The sequence below is a fragment of the Vicugna pacos genome, chromosome X (genome assembly GCF_048564905.1).
Source record: "Vicugna pacos chromosome X, VicPac4, whole genome shotgun sequence".
Classification (NCBI taxonomy): Eukaryota; Metazoa; Chordata; class Mammalia; order Artiodactyla; family Camelidae; genus Vicugna; species Vicugna pacos.
This window is the reverse complement of record NC_133023.1, coordinates 94748846-94764893: the sequence shown is the minus strand read 5'-3', so window position 1 is coordinate 94764893 and position 16048 is coordinate 94748846. Positions and strand designations below refer to the sequence as shown.

General features: G+C 38.5%; 1 protein-coding gene across 5 annotated transcripts in view; it reads right to left on the bottom strand.

The window, feature by feature from the left end:
* Window positions 1-16048, bottom strand: part of INTS6L (integrator complex subunit 6 like) — a 50602-nt gene that overhangs the window by 18388 nt on the left and 16166 nt on the right. For all 5 annotated transcript variants that reach the window (XM_072955977.1, XM_006219509.4, XM_031671306.2 and 2 more), the window contains 6 exons: window positions 8607-8756; window positions 7702-7791; window positions 7282-7465; window positions 6878-7006; window positions 4485-4648; window positions 2180-2332 (listed from right to left, as the gene is read on the bottom strand). In XM_072955977.1, the coding sequence (XP_072812078.1) occupies window positions 2180-2332; window positions 4485-4648; window positions 6878-7006; window positions 7282-7465; window positions 7702-7791; window positions 8607-8756 (870 nt within the window). The remainder of the gene's footprint in view (window positions 1-2179; window positions 2333-4484; window positions 4649-6877; window positions 7007-7281; window positions 7466-7701; window positions 7792-8606; window positions 8757-16048) is intronic.

Below are 16048 nucleotides of genomic sequence, written 5' to 3'. Positions count from 1 at the left end.
TATGCGTGTATAATAGAAAAGGAGAAAAAATGATCATAAAGGATAAAAAAGTTACAGCTGGCAAGGATCAGAGCTGTAATTCCCATGAAAGGAAAGGTACTGTTTTTTTGTTCCTCTCTCACTCCCTTTCTCTTTCTTCCCTCTGTTCCTACCTTCATGCCTTCCTTCCTTCCTTCTATAAACCCATTGAACTTTTCCAAATTCCTTTTCATCTGCAGTGTCATAGAATTTGGGGGTTCTAAGGGATCATTAGAGAACATCTAATCCAGAGAAAGTGTCTGGTCCAAGACCACATAGTGGGTGGCAGAGCTAGGGTTAGAATCCAGTCTCTATTATGATTTTGCCAAATTTCCTGGCTCCTGGTTCATCTTACTCTTTTTCACTCCCACTAATTCATCGCATTAAACTACTCTAAACCATAGTAACATAAGGTGCAGGAGAAAGGCATATGGCATATTTGAGGAGTGGTATAGGGAGTGAGGACAGGATTTCTTAAGTTCCTTTGGAGAAGATTTACAAGGAATGTGCTATATAGAAAAGAGGGCTTATTTTAGGGAAAAAGCATAATTTGTAATTTGATATGCTTTTATTGCAAAATGTTTTTCAATTCAAAAATTCAAGCCTCCTGTCTTGATTTTAAGTTAGCATTCTATTATCCATATCTCTACATTTCTAGTACATTTTTGGTGTATTTCATTGAAATATAAACATACATTCAAAAAAGTGCATGAATTATAAGTATTCAGCTCAAAGAATGTTCAAAAAATGAATGCACAGATGTCATCAGCACCCAGATCAAGAAATAGAACCTAACCAGAAACCCCCTCTTGTCTTTTTCTGGTCAGGATGCTGCACCCCCAAGAGAAACCGCTATCCTGACCCCTAACAGAGTAAGGCAGTTTTAATTCTTTGTGAATGTATATAAAGTCAAATCATATGATATGTAATCTGTTATACCTGGCTTATTTTGCTCCATATTATATTTATGAGATAATTCTGTTTCTTGCATTTTTACATCCTTGCTTTATGCTTGTTCCTTTTTTTCTCTACTCAATTTTTTTGAGAATTCAAGTAGCTTAAAGACAACTAGTAGCAATGATTTCCCATTTTCAGATGAAACAGTCAGCAGTCTGAAAGTGTTCATTGCATAAGTAGAACCTAATAATTACTGATTGCTATATGGTGCTGTAGTTTAGAAACAGAACAAACATCCTTACAGTGTAGGACTTCCTTATTATATCCAAATAAAAATGCCGTGACTGCCACTGCCACGTCTGGATTTTTATGAATTAAAATCCAAAGGTGAGTCTATTAAAAAATCAGCGAGCCCTTCTGGCTGAAGGATAACACTCAGAAAGCCAGTGTGTCTGCATTTGCCTGGGTATTTGCCTCATCCAAGTAAAATCCACACTACACACACCAATGTGGTTTGTACTACAGAAAGGAGAGTCTGACTACATTACACTAATACAGAAAGTAGTTTCAGGCTTATGGTTTTTTGTCAAAAATATCTTATACTTCCATTTGACTGTCCTTTATGATTGGATTACCACATTCTGTTGATTCTTATTTTGTGGTTGGCTTTATTCCTTTGATAACCATGTAAGTTTAAAAAGCTAAAGCTCTAATCTGTTCTTACAAACAATGATCAGTACATATATGTAAACTTTAAAAATGTGCAATATACTGTATATATGTATTTACATGCAATATAATGTATATATGCAGTCAAACTGAAATAATTATACCTAATAAAACTGAAAAAGGAAAAACAGAAAAAGAAAAGAAAGAAAAAAATATCTTGTACTTCCAATCTGTCAAGTTCATAATAAGGGCTGAGAACATTGTTTCAGCTGTAGAAGCCACAGCTGAATAGAAGAATTACATCCTTTAGAGGTTAGGGATTCTTAATCTGGCGTCCTTGGATAGGCTTCAGGGGAGTCCTCCAAATCCTCAGATACATAGGTTTCATCATATTATACTGGCAACGTACAGTAGGCTAGTGATTCATATCAGTCTGAAATTATTTTTTTGGCCTTGTTGCTTATTTGATAGCACTTGCGAGAAACAATATTAACAGACTCAGCCCAACTATTCCCAGATTAACCTTTGAAACTTAAAACAATTCCCAGATCTCAGAGTGGTTACAGACATTCGGCTCACAAGAAAGAATAAGTACCTGCCAGCAGGTATGGGGAGACTTTCGTTCCAGGATGTACTGAGTTAAGGGTGATGGTTCAAGCTCATATTTGTCAAAGGGAAGTTTGTCTATTACCATTGGCTCACAATCTACACAGGAGAACCTCACAACAGGATGAGATGTTCGTGGAGGCTAAAAAACAAGAGGGGAAAATATGGCCTGTTATCAAGACAGCTTACATTTATGACAATTCTGCAATCCTTTTGTTTTGTTACACCATCGCTGAAATACAGACTACTGTTTTGAGAAAGAGAGCTGCTGATCTCTGCACATCACCAATGGCTACCATGCAGGGAGGGGACTCAGCTTTTTTCTCTTCACCATCTACTTGGCGCTGGGGAGACGAAAGATAAATTATAACATGCATAACTACAGTTTCAGCAAAGTGAAAAATAAAACTGCTTTGAATATGCTTAAGAAGTCATTATAAACCCTGAAATTCAGATCCACTTTGTGATGTCCAAGGACTATGTGCCCCTTACTCCTTTGTATCATGAGGTTACAGACATTCCAGACACTGCTTGGGAAGAAGAAATCCGTGAAGATTTCTCATGAGGTCATGACAGAGCTAGAGCCACTAACAAGCAAGATGAAAAACTGTAAGGGTGTGGAAAAGGCAAGATAGCGACTGACAGTGAGCCTGTCAGAACTCCCGGGCCCGGCTAAAATTTTCTTTGCAGATGAATTTTTACAGCATTTCTCACACCCACACGCTTCCTTGAACAGCTAGAGCTTGGGATGCTTTTGGCTGGGCTGAAAGGCCTATGCATCTAGGGTACTGGAGCAGATTGATGGAGCAGCCATTTTATTAACAGGTTTAGCCTGTGGTAATGGAGAGCGCCAGAGAGAGAGGAGACAGGACAGGTCCCTGAGTCAAGAGCGAGACATGGCCCTACCTACCTCTGCTGAGAGATCTGTATGGCTAATGTGACTATGACAAAACATCTCTGTTTCCTTTATGAAAGGGAAAAACGTGCTTATTCACCTTCATGATTTACAAACCTACAAGATGTTTCGGGAGCTGAGAGAACTAGCTCTCCAACATGCTTTTAAAGCTGCAGGAAAGGTAACACGAGCTATGCGTGACTTACCTGGAATATCTTCCATTCCAGCTTTCCCTGATTTTAATTCTAATTAAACTGGTGAACTCTTTCTGGCTTATTATACTGAAATCTATAAAAAGACATGTGTGAAACCCATCACTAACAATAATGAAGTAAACTTAGAACTAAAACATTCACTCGGGTTTGAAGGGGCTGAGAGTAACTGAGCCCTGAGGTTCGACAAGTGTGACACCTTGGTGCCTGGAGGGACAGAGGAGGAGATGGACCCTCACCCCCAGCAGGGGCTGAGGATGGCTCTTCAGTCATACATTCTGGACTTTCATGGCCACTCCTGAATATAGTGCAGGAGCCTAAAAATAGTAATCCAGGAGAAAACACAGTTCATGTCAAAAATGCCTAAAACTTAAACTAGAGATTAACTGAACCAGAAAAACGCCAAACTGGCACAGCAGTAATCTTTTCGTGCCCCATCCTCCCCACAAGGATTACTCTGGCCCTTTTATATTGGCTGGGGCAAGGGAGGAAGATGAAAGGGAGAGCAGGTTTCATATGGTTTCTCTTATTGCTAGACTCCGCCCCCCCCAGGCCAATTCATCTGGTGCTAGGAGCAACTACAAAATCAAACCCTCTTCTACCAAATGCAGTAAACAAAAAGACAAATCCTGGCTTAGAAATCATTTTAAAAATATTGCTAAATGACCCAGTATTGAAAGGTGCATTGCCAAGGAGCACAAGTCCACTGATTGTAAAAAGATGAAAAGGAGGCCCACGAAGTTCCACTTGGTGTCTAATGACTCCCTGAGAGGAAGGAGAATGACCTCTGCTTTGAATATGTTTCTAGAATGTATACAAGGTGCAAATGAAGTTCTAATTTCCTGAAGATGGACATGAAAATCAATGTCAGTGCTCTTTAGACATTGTATTTACCATGTAAATCAAGTCAGCTGCTCTGGAATAAAAACCAAGTCACAGACTGCAACAGCATCAAAAATAACAATGCTTTAACATCCAAAGAGGGCAGTTCAAGTTGCAGAAGCAACTGAAAGAAAGAATGGTAGAACAGAAAGGAAGTCCTCTGTTGCTTTTAAGTACAAGCTAGACTTTCCAGTAAGATTCAGAAGGCATGGCTTAAAAACCTCCAAGCTATTTTAAAAGTTCTCTGTAATCAGTAAATTGAAAATCCAGAATGACATTTACCTTTTTTGTTTTATGACACTTACTAGTGAAGGTAAATTCTGATCTGGCCAAAAAGATTCTGGAATCGGCCAATGTCCAACAGGAACACCAGTCTTAGAGTTGGGTCGTACATAAATGAGCTTATGACAACTATGCCATGGTTGAGCAGCAAATGAATTGCTTGGCCTGGATGAATCCATAAGTCCATCTAGAAGTTAAACAAAAGACAGACTAAGGCATGAATTTCTTTTTACAGCTGTTGATCTTCTTGTACAAAATTTTTAGCTAAAAGCAAAATACAAAACAAAACCAAAGCAGTGACTCATGAAAAATGGAAGGAAAAAAACAGTGACTCTAGTAGGATTTCTGAATGTTCTTTCCAGCAACTCTTTTCATCATCTAATCCATCCCATCTAATCCAACATCCCAGCCCCCTCATCCTTAACTACAACCAAAATATGTGGAAAACTGATATAAAGTTAGTTTCCAATTTTCTGAGATTTGGCCACATAAATTAAACACACTAAACCACTATAGTTATTTTTCCAAATTAGGCAAATGAAATTGTTCATCCCCTGGTATAGTTCTACATTTTTGGAATTTGACAAAATAGGTCATAAATTCCATTTCGATTTTCTATTTCCAATTAGATGGAAAAAAAAAGTATTCTTTACTAAACAGACCCAATAACCACAAAGACAAATTCACTCAAAGGTAGAGGAATGCTGACAATACAATCTATGTAGGTAGCTGGGGATGGAACACAGCAAATGCATCAAGTTTGAGTGGACCAATTCATTATAGTTCCCCATTCACCATTAAAATTCCATGGATACTGGGCTTTGTATAATGCTGAATAATATATCCTGAATGCAATTTAATTATTTAAATTAGCATATTTCATTTGCCCCCCAGAACAGGGTAAGGCAAAGTTACCTAACTTTCAATGTGATGATTCATTAGTCTAAATTATATTTGTAAAAGATGTGTGTTAATGAATTGTCTCATGTTTTTTCTTAAATTACATATCATTCGATTTACTTATTTAAGCATTACTTTAAACTAGTAATTACTTTAGACCAGATTTACTGAGGTCCATGGGGCTCTAGAGAATACATGTAATGGCTTCAGGGGATTAAGAGACCCCTCCCTCTGAAGCTGAGCACACAATTCTGGGGATGTGCATTTTTCTGAGGAGCCCGTTCTTAGCTTTGATCAGAATCTCGAAGGTTAAGAACTCTTGGACAACGGAGAAGTGAAGCTAGAAAGACTATCTGAGCTAGTTATGTGACTCCATCTAATTGGTTTTCAGTGTGAAAGTTCCCAGGTCATGTGAAGGTAATAAACACAAAATTATGGATTAAGCAGTCAGTCATTAGCAATATAATATGTCCTTCCTTTACAATTAATTTACTTTAAAATAGGCTGTGAGGCCTCAGTCTTCTATGGCAGGTGTTTTTAAATTGGAGTCCAAGAACCCCTGAAATTAAATACAAAATTATGTTGTGTGTATGTGTTGCCATTTTTCTAGGGAGAAGGGTCTCTATTTTCCCAATAGCTTCTCAAAGGATTCTGGGAACTAAAAAGGTCAGGAACCACAGGCTCCACCGCTTCAGCAAGAAATGTGTGTCTTTCTACCCTTTTACACTTACCCCCTTTGCTTCTCCAGGCAGCTACCACTAATTGTAGTCACAGTGAGTAAAATGCATGGATTAGATCAGACAAGCAGCATGGTAACGATGGAGGCTAGGCACACATGTGTGTGTATGTGTGTGAACTGACAGGAAAGCGGAGAAGTGATGGCCTAGAATGCTGCTCTGAGGAAACCCTGCAATGCGGGTAGGATTTCCTTTCCGGATACAAAAGTAGCTCTGCTGTCAGATTTTGAGATGTTGCACTTTCTGGAAAATTTCATTTGAAGAGAAAATTTAAAATTTAAAAGTGGCCAGGAAAATACTGGTGTAGGATCTTTTAGAATATGAGCAGTTCCCGGATAAACATTCACAATCTCTTGCTGATGTATGGTAACAAACGCAGATTTCCTAAAGATAGCTTGGCACATTTGGCGCTCACAAGACCAAAACCAGATGGCTCGTTAAGCGGCACTCCATATAGTGAATCTCCATATATTTCATGAATAGAGAGGTGAAGAATTCAGTGTCATCCCAAGACTGGGACCAGAAATACGAAGTGAGTAGGGAAAAGGAAGAATTTTCTTAGGAAGACTTGACATTGAATTAAAGTTAGAAATTGGCCACCTGAAACATATACACAGGCAATGACCAAATGGCAGTTGTTTGGATAGATATCTGTAAGCACTTGAATGCATGTGGAGAGTGAAGATGGTATCCATTGTGATGAGTTTAATGTCTTCCCACTCTCAGATCACTCTCCTATATAACACTTTAAGGTTAAAATAAAAAGTTGTCTACTGTACCTTCTCCAATAGGAAGCGGATCTGGTCCTGTTTTTTCAAAGTTAATAACTACACCACTCTGAACTTTTTGAACTAAAGATTCTAAACATTGATTCAACATTCTTTGTGTTCTAACACAGTAGGAGCGACCTGTACCAGAACAAAAAAAACAAAAAACAACAACAACAACAAATAGTCCAAGTTTGATCAAATAAAATACTACTTAACAATACAAGCATTTGAAATCCTAAACTATAACCTGAAATAATCAAAACTACATGGGCAGCAAACATCACACTAATGATGAGCTTCAGCTGCAGAGCTTTAAGATTCTGAAGGAAAATGACACTGGATATGGCATTTAAGGAAAACGATACTCTGCTGCTTGGAATTCTCCCTTTAGAAGTAGTAAATATGGCCAATACCTCCTGTGACTTCGCACATCTGTGTGATGGCAGATTCATCAGTTGGTACACTCCCTAGCTGCTCTGGTTCAGTAGAAGCCAATCCAGGCAAACGCAACACCAGGGCAAATAACCTTTGATCCCAACGAAAAGGTTCTTTGGTTAGTTCACTTCCAGGCAGAGGAGAATTCAAAGGAAGGTGAAGCTGATAAAGCAAAATTAGAAAAGTTTCATCATAACCACCCATACAGAAATGAAGAAGGTTAAAGTTAAAGGGTTCGCTTTTCTTTGACATACTCAATAAAAATGAGGCCATCTTTCAAGGATTATCAAGATGGAAGATCTGATCAAACTTATTCTTAACTGGAAATTTATGCCTCCCACAGAAATAACTACATGTTCTCTGCCATTTAAACGAAATTTAAAAAAATGAAATCTCACCTCTTCTTGCACACCAGCAGTACTTGTTAACTTGTTTCCATCTGTGATGGTAATTAAAATAGACGGTTCTAAAAAAAATGGATTTCTCCCCTAAAATACATTTAGAAAGTATTAGAGCCATGTCAAGTAATAAAATTGAACTTCAGCTTTTACATTTGCCTTGCCAGTGATCTCTCAAGTGTGTGAGAAAATTTGCCTGGATAAATAAGAAGGAAAAGATTAGGGACTGAAGTGGGTGGGAATCAAAATAACAATCCCTGAAGAGGTAACATTCAGAATAAACTGAGGAAGTCTTATAATTCAGGAACTCCCCAAACTATAACGTCCAAGTCCCTCTCTACCTCTGCTTTCCAAATAATCATAAAAGAAAGATATAAAGAGATTATAATGACAGCATCACCCACACCTGTGAATCCATTCACCTGAGTCAAAACCCTGGCACAGAGAGAGGGACATTAGTGACTAATGCTCTGCGACCTGGACAGTGACTCTGGCTATTGTGAGCAGAGTTTTTACGGTTAGAAAAGTGCAATGGTAGCAGCAGCAACTGCTATTCTGCCTTCCTCTTACTCTAGCCCATTTTCATTGAATTGGGAGGGATGAGGGAGTCAAGGGATCTGAAAGTTTCTCTTCAATTGTCTTGTTCTAATATTTCTCAGCAATTTATTCATCCCATTATACCTGATGTTCTGGTGGGTTAGGCAATTTTAACTATTTTATGGTCAAGCCACATAAAAGACACCCCCCCAAAAGGATTTTTGATAAAGTATGTATTTAAAAGATACATGGCCCTCATTTTGGAACTTATGAAAAGTAGCAGAAAACTTGGTAACCATGCCCAATTTCCAATTCTTACCCCAAGTCACCAAAATAAATTAGCTGTACTCACTCAAAATTTTTTTTACCTGTCCATAATTGTCTATTCCAGATATTAATCTATTGAGATTTAACAAATCAAATGAGGATCTTAGAGCCTGACCAAGAGTAGTCAGTCCAGAAGCCTGAAGATTTTTTAGTTCACTCATGAATGTTGCGTGATTTTCCTTCCAACCAGCCTGAAAATCAAACATTTACAAAGAAATTCCCAATTATACAATGAACAATATATGAAGTACAAACAACCACTAAATAGCAAGTATCAAACCTCTAATGAATTATAGTTCCTTAATCTAATTCTATTCTATATCTTCACTGATCAAGTGGAACTAAAGCAAGCAATTGGTTTCAGAAAGATCTGCCAGCATCAATGATCAAAAGCAAATACACAAACAATGCATTCAGTCCATTATGGCTAGAGGGCTTTGGCTCAAGTCTAGTTTTCTATTCAGGCTCAATCGAACCTACCAAAACACCTCAGTATTTACTTTAGTTTGACACTGATCATGAGCACGGAGAAAGGGGAAGAGGAAGGAGTAATTTTTTAATGTATTGTCCTTGATATAGACAACTAGCTATTGAGTGTCTGATCTACATGAAGTTTTCTAACCAAGATTCTTCCTCCCAAACAATATTTTCACTTTAAACAAGAGTAAAAGGGGAATTATAGGAATGGAGCCAGACTATTTGGAGACAACCCTTCTGGCATCTTCAAGCATTCAGAAAGCCCTAAATCTAGAATAGAGGGGAAAGAAAACAAACCAAAAAGTTTTGGCATAAAAGCAGCAACGCCTAGGCACCCCCAGCAGCTATGAACAGCAGCGGAGAACCAAAGACCCAAGGTCAACAGCCAACAGATTGCATGGTTTGTAAAATAGAAGGAAAGGATCACTTTGATGGTCAGCGATGGCTATAAAAACAAAGCAGCACCAAATGCCAAGAAGAGATGCCAAAAGAAGATGGCAGCTAACAGTAGGACACAGAGGGCTAGGCCAGCAAGGGAGAGAGTGGACAATACAGTTTGGCAACTTGGTGAGACAAACCACCATCTGAGTCTTGGTAGCCCTGAAGGGCAGCAGTGTAATATGCTGAAGGTCAAAGTCATGCCAACCAGACCAGTACAGATGGAGGTGGGAATCCAGCTCAAATAATGCAGAGTTAACTAAATGATTTAAATTTCCTGTTTAGCTAAAGACTGTTATCCATACAAATATAGCAAACACTATCTTTTCTACCTTCACAGTCTCCTAAAGCAATCTGGGTCAGAATGACTGAGAGGCAGCAAAGGAGCTGATTGCCTGTACCCCGCTATGAAGTATCTGTGTGAACTTGAGCAAATCTGTTGGCTCTTAGGACTTAAGTTTCATTGTCTGAAAATGAAGAGGATTAGATAAACAGGGAAACTGCATAAGACTGTGCATGATACCACCCTGGAGAGCTGTTCACATTGTGTCCCATGAGAATGGTGCTCCCTAGGCTTGACTAGTACACAACCTCCATAACCATACGAGGTGAAGGTGATCCTGGTGAAGATCCACTCCAGTCCAGTAGTCTGGCCTTCTGTGAAATTAAAACTGTGCTTTGTTTTTCCTAACACATCCTATAAATCAAGGAATCCAAAGGTAAAACCTTTCCATGTATTATTCCTTTGGCCAGACTATATGTATGACTTTTAGTCACTGGGGAAAGTAGGACATGAGAATAATTCCTTGTGGCCCAAGAAAAATCTTATTGAATTAGACAAACTAAACTTTAGTTAGAAGGAAGGATTATGTTAGAGGGAACTCTAATTCAAAAAGATACATGCACCCCAGTGTTCATAGCAGCATTATTTACAATAGCCAAGACATGGAAATAACCTAAATGTCCATCGACAGATGACTGGATAAAGAAGTTGTGGTATATTTATACAACAGAATAATACTTAGCCATAAAAAGGAATAAAACAATGACATTTGAAGCAACGTGGATGGACCTGGAGATTGTCATTCTAAGTGAAGTAAGCCAGAAAGAGAAAGAAAAATACCATATGGTATCATTTATATGTGGAACCTAAAAAAAGGAACTTATTTACAAAACAGAAACAGACTCACAGACATAGAAAACAAACTTATGGTTACTGGTGAGGGGGAAGACGGTGGGAAGAGATAAATTAGGAGTTAGAGATTTGCAGACACTAATGACTATATATAAAATAGATAAACAAGTTTCTTCTGTATAGCACAGGGAAATATATTCAATATCTTGTAATGAAAATGAATATATGTATCTATATGTATGACTGAACTATTATACTGTACCACAGAAATTGACACAACATTGTGAACGGACTATACTTCAACTTAAAAAAAAAGAATTCACATGGATAAATAAATATTCTAGGATAAAGATTTTTTTTAAAGGAAGGATTATGATTTAAATTTTCCTCATCAAATACCTAGAAATATCAGGAGATGATTATAAATCACACAGAATTCAAAACTTAGTTTTCTTCTTTAGAGTAGAAGAGAAAGGCATACAGCTGGAGGATTAGCACCAATTCTTTATTTTATGGACCAACTCTGCTGTGCTGAGTGGAATGCTACAGGCTGGAGACATAGAGAGGAATTAGCCGTTGAGGAGTTCCTGCCACAAAGGAATAAGGAATGCAGTTACAGAGACTGAAGAACAAATGTCCAAGCGTTAGGGAAGGCTTGTCACAGAAGATGGGGCACTTGAGGAAGTCTAATGGCATGAGGAGATCATGGGATCCCCACACTGATGTGAGGAGTGGAGAGGGCAGGCCAAAGGAAGAGAGCAGGGGATTTACGAAAGGATAGGGCATCCTGGAAAACCGCAAGTAATTTGATGATCATTGCTCTGGGTACATGGCAGGAGGCAAAGCTAATTAGTTGGGCTCTGATTGTAAAGTGCTTTGTACATTGTGCTCAGTAGTCTGGATTTTATCTACTGGCCCTGGAAATAACTTGAGGTTTTTAATTAGGGGAGTGGCATGATCCAATCTGTGTTTTAGCAAGAACATTCTGCTGGGGGGGTGGAGAATAAATTGTGGGGTGGAGGGGAAGCTGAAGCTGGAGGCAGGGAAACTGGTTTGGAGAATGTTGCAATAGCTTATGAGAAAAGTGATGAAAGCCTGAGCAAGGACAGTGGGGATGGAGAGGAGGTTGCAGATTAAAGAAATATTTCAGAGGTGGAGTCAGAAAAATTTAGTAGCTAATTAGGGGGATGGGTGAGGGAGAAAGGGTCATACATTAGGTTGAGTTTTCTGGCTTGGGCAAACCTGTGAATGGTGGGGTCCTTCGCCCAGAAGCCACTTTACAAAGTTGGCTTTTTTATTTCAGAATGACTTCATTTAGCAATCTGAGTTATATCCACAGCCAGTGTTGAACTCCTGAGAGCCACAAGATAGTTCAAGACATGACCAAAGAAAAATGAGTGAACTACTTGATCTGGTAAAGGGTTGGGATAAGATTTGGGTACCACTTAAGCAAACACCCTGTAACTCAATGATATTTAAAATAATGTGTCCTAATAGTAGTCTTACTAATCAATCTGATGGCATAATTGCTCTTTAAAATTTCCTTTATAATATGAATTGAAACCATTTTACAAATTGTTTCTGCACCCGAATCACTGGGATTCTGTTTTTAGGTCAATTTCAATCCTTTGCAATGAATTAGACAATACAAGAAATTTGAATGCTACTCTGACCTCAGTGCTAGAAAGTATGTGGGCTTCATTTACTACCCAAAGCAATCAACTTTTTGGTAGCAGTCTAACCTCTTCAAGAGAGGAACTAAATGCCCCTAAATCCAGTCCTCAGAAGGCTGAAGTGGGAAAATGGCCTACAGAGTAATGTAGCTACCTAGAAAACCTCATTAATGTGAAAAATTCTTCCCAAAAGTTCATTATTTAGAGCCAGTGGGGGAAAGTGTATGTTGATATTATTCATTCATTGCTTGGAGTTGATTTTTTTCATCAGTGAATTCAGGACAGCCCATTGACCTTCTTCATACTCTTTTCTTTCAAATTACCCCAAAGATATTCTATCTCATGTCAGTAAAACCTTTACTCCTGATAATAACGTGCATACATTTTTATGGAGCCTTATAGCTTATAAAGCACTTTCATACTTCACATTTGCTTAAGATAGCTCTATAAAATAGGCATGGTGTTACCATACTTATTTTGTGTTAACAAACCAGGAAGAAGTAATAGTTGGGTCCACCCTGTTTGTGGGGGTGACAATGGACAGTTATAGGGGCACAGTTACACTACCTGATACATTAGCCCTCAGGCACATGTGGGTACCAAGCACTTGAAACATGGCTAGGCTGACTTGTGACGTGATGTAAGTGTAAAATTCACAGGGGCCTTTGAGGACTTAGAACAACAAAAAGGAATGAAAATATCTCATTATTTTTGTATTGACTACCTGTTGAAATGATAATGTTTTGAAATTTTTCAGCTAAATGAAATATCCTATTAAAAGTTTCACCTGTTTATTTTTACTTTTTCATGTGGCTACTAGAAAACTGTAAATGTTGTGTGTGGCTGGCATTATTGGACAGAGATGATTTAGAGGGAGCTGAAGGTCAGGCAGGAGAGCTTGGCCTTGCTTCAGCAGAAAATAGACTCATTACAGATTCCAAGGCAGAGGGAAACAGGATCAAAGCAGCATCTCAGGAAGGTCAGTCTGGCAGTGAACTATAGGATAGACTAGGGAAGGAGAAGCTGTAGTCAGGAAAAAGAAGCTAGGAGGTCTGACTAGTCATCCAGGTCAGAGGGAATCAGGGCCTGAATTAGGATAGAAATGAAGAGGAAGGGGTTAATAGAGAACCATTTAATTTTTTAAATTTGCATTCTTTTTACTAAAGTATAGTCAGTTTACAGTGTTGTATCAATTTCTGGTGTATAGCATAATGTTTCAGTCATACATATACAAATTTTTGTTAACTTTTAAATAAAATTGAACCTTCTTAAAGCTTTTTTAAGGTGGGGTAATTAAGTTTATTTGTATATATGTATGTATTAATGGAGATACTGGGGAATGAACCCAGGATCCTGTGCATGCTAAGTACATGCTCTACCACTGAGCTGTACCTTCTCCCCAAATGAGAACCATTGAACATCACTAAGATAGGACTCAGTGACAGACCATATGCCTAAAGGAAAGAGAGTAAAAGATGATTACAAAACTTCTAACCTGAGAGAACTAAAGAGTAGAGGCTTAGGACAAAGGAGTAACCTGGGGTGGGTGAAATCTTAAACTAAGAATCTATTGTTCTCACAGTTCAAGTTTTTAAAGTCTCCCAGAAGTAAAATGATGATAATGATGATGATGATAAATAATAGTCAGAGGTAATATCAATCAGTGTGCCTATGTGTCAGAAACTCACTTAGGCTAAGCATTGTATATGTATCCTTCTCATCTGTGCCTCATAATCACCCCATGAAGTAGGTGCTATTATTATTTCCATTTTATAGATGATCACACTGAGGCTCAGAGAGGGTAAGCAGCTTGTCCCGGTCAAACAACTAGTAAGTGACACAGCCAGGATTTGAAACCAGGTAGCCTAACTTTAGAACCCACCAATGTAAAGCACTCACTGTACTAGATCCCTCTACCTATTCCACATCCTCACCTCATAGACATGTTATATTAGCTTAAAGGTTCATAAGTTAAATGGAATTTCCAAATTTCAATTAATTTAAGCTTACTTTCCCTGATGTCAAAATGCAGACCAGTTGGGTGTGGGGAGCAGTGAACTAGAACTTGGAAGACCCTGGTCTAATCCTGTGGCTGTAACTAGCAAAACAAGTGGTCCAGAGTAAGTCGTTTACTCCATACTGGGGCTGTTTCCTCATCTAAGCAATGAAAAAGCTGAAAACCAACTCTAAGTTCCCTTTTAGTTTTCATATCCTATAATTCCATACCTTGTATCCATCCTTTATATAAGTCTGACTTACAGAAAGAAAATGCCTCCTGTCTTAGTAAAGTATGTTCATTCAGTCCTGGTTTAAATGTGTATAGTCCAAACAGCTCATATGACTCAATAATAAAAAACAAACAAACCAATCCAAAAATGGGTAGAAGACCTAAACAAGCAATTCTCCAAGGAAGACATACAAATGGACAATAGGCACATGAAAATATGCTCAGCATTGCTAATTGTCAGAGAAATGCAGATCAAAACTACAACTGGGTATCACTTCACACCAGTCAGAATGGCCATCATTCAAAAGTCCACAAATGACAAATGTTGGAGAGGCTGTGGAGAAAAGGGAACCCTCCTACACTGCTGGTGGGAATGCAGTTTGGTGCAGCCACTGTGGAAAACAGTATGGAGATTCCTCAAAAGACTAGGAATAGACTTACCCTATGATCGAGCAACTGGCCATATATCTGGAGGAAATTCTAATTCAAAAAGACACGTGCACCCCCAATGTTCGTAGCAGCACTATTTACAATAACCAAGACACAGAAGCAACCTAAATGCCCATTGACATATCACCATAGAAAGGAGAGAATTTGGACTCCTTTCCTCAGAAGGACAAAACCTAAAAGAAATATTTTCTACTATCCTCTGCACCCTTACTTCCATCTTCTTATCAATAATAAAGCAATTATTTAGAACTCTGGCTGGCTCCTGTGTCTTATTTCTCCATTGGTTTCAATGGAGAGGGGAAAGGTAGGGGTGTTAATTTTGTGGCTTCTCCAAACCTCAGCATCCTGATACTTGTCCTTCCTGAACTTCATTACACTTTGGCAGGACCATTTTTCTGATTCATTGATTTTCATTTTTTAAAATGGAAGAACCCTTTCCTCCAAGGAAATCTTGGTAGGAAGTATAAACAAGTAAAAGAGATAAAAACAGATCAACTGTCCTTGAAGGGGATGTGGGAGTGGTTAGAGTACTTTCTGTAAACCCCTGCTCTATCTCTAAAGGTCACTTGTAATCCTTTTCCAAAATATGAATGATCTTGTTAGACTTAGTATATACTGCACATTTAATGAACATAGTATTAATTTCTCCACCCAAGGTAACTGAACATTTTTTAGGGCAGCTGCATGCATCTAGCTTTCGACAAAAGAAGTGCCCCTTGAAAACCAGGTAAATTGAATATTTGTAAATCAAAAAACAGTTGAATAATTAAAATTCTCTAGAGTGACAACTACGGAAAGGGAACGGCAGGGAATTATTTCAAAAAGCAAAAATAATCCTTCCAGACTATAGATGGTCACAAGCTGGGCTGTCTCACACAGCAGTGAGAGAACCTCTCACTGGAAGGGCAGCACTTGCTCTGTCCCTCTGACTTGGTGCTGAGCCACTGCGCTAACCCATTTTGGGCACACTCCCTTGAAAGCCTATTTGGTCCCTCTCCTGAAGAGAGTTCAATTCAGCCCAAGGCTTCCTAGCTTGTTAGCAAGCCCTTCACAGTGAATAAAAGAACTTGCTGGATTCCAGAG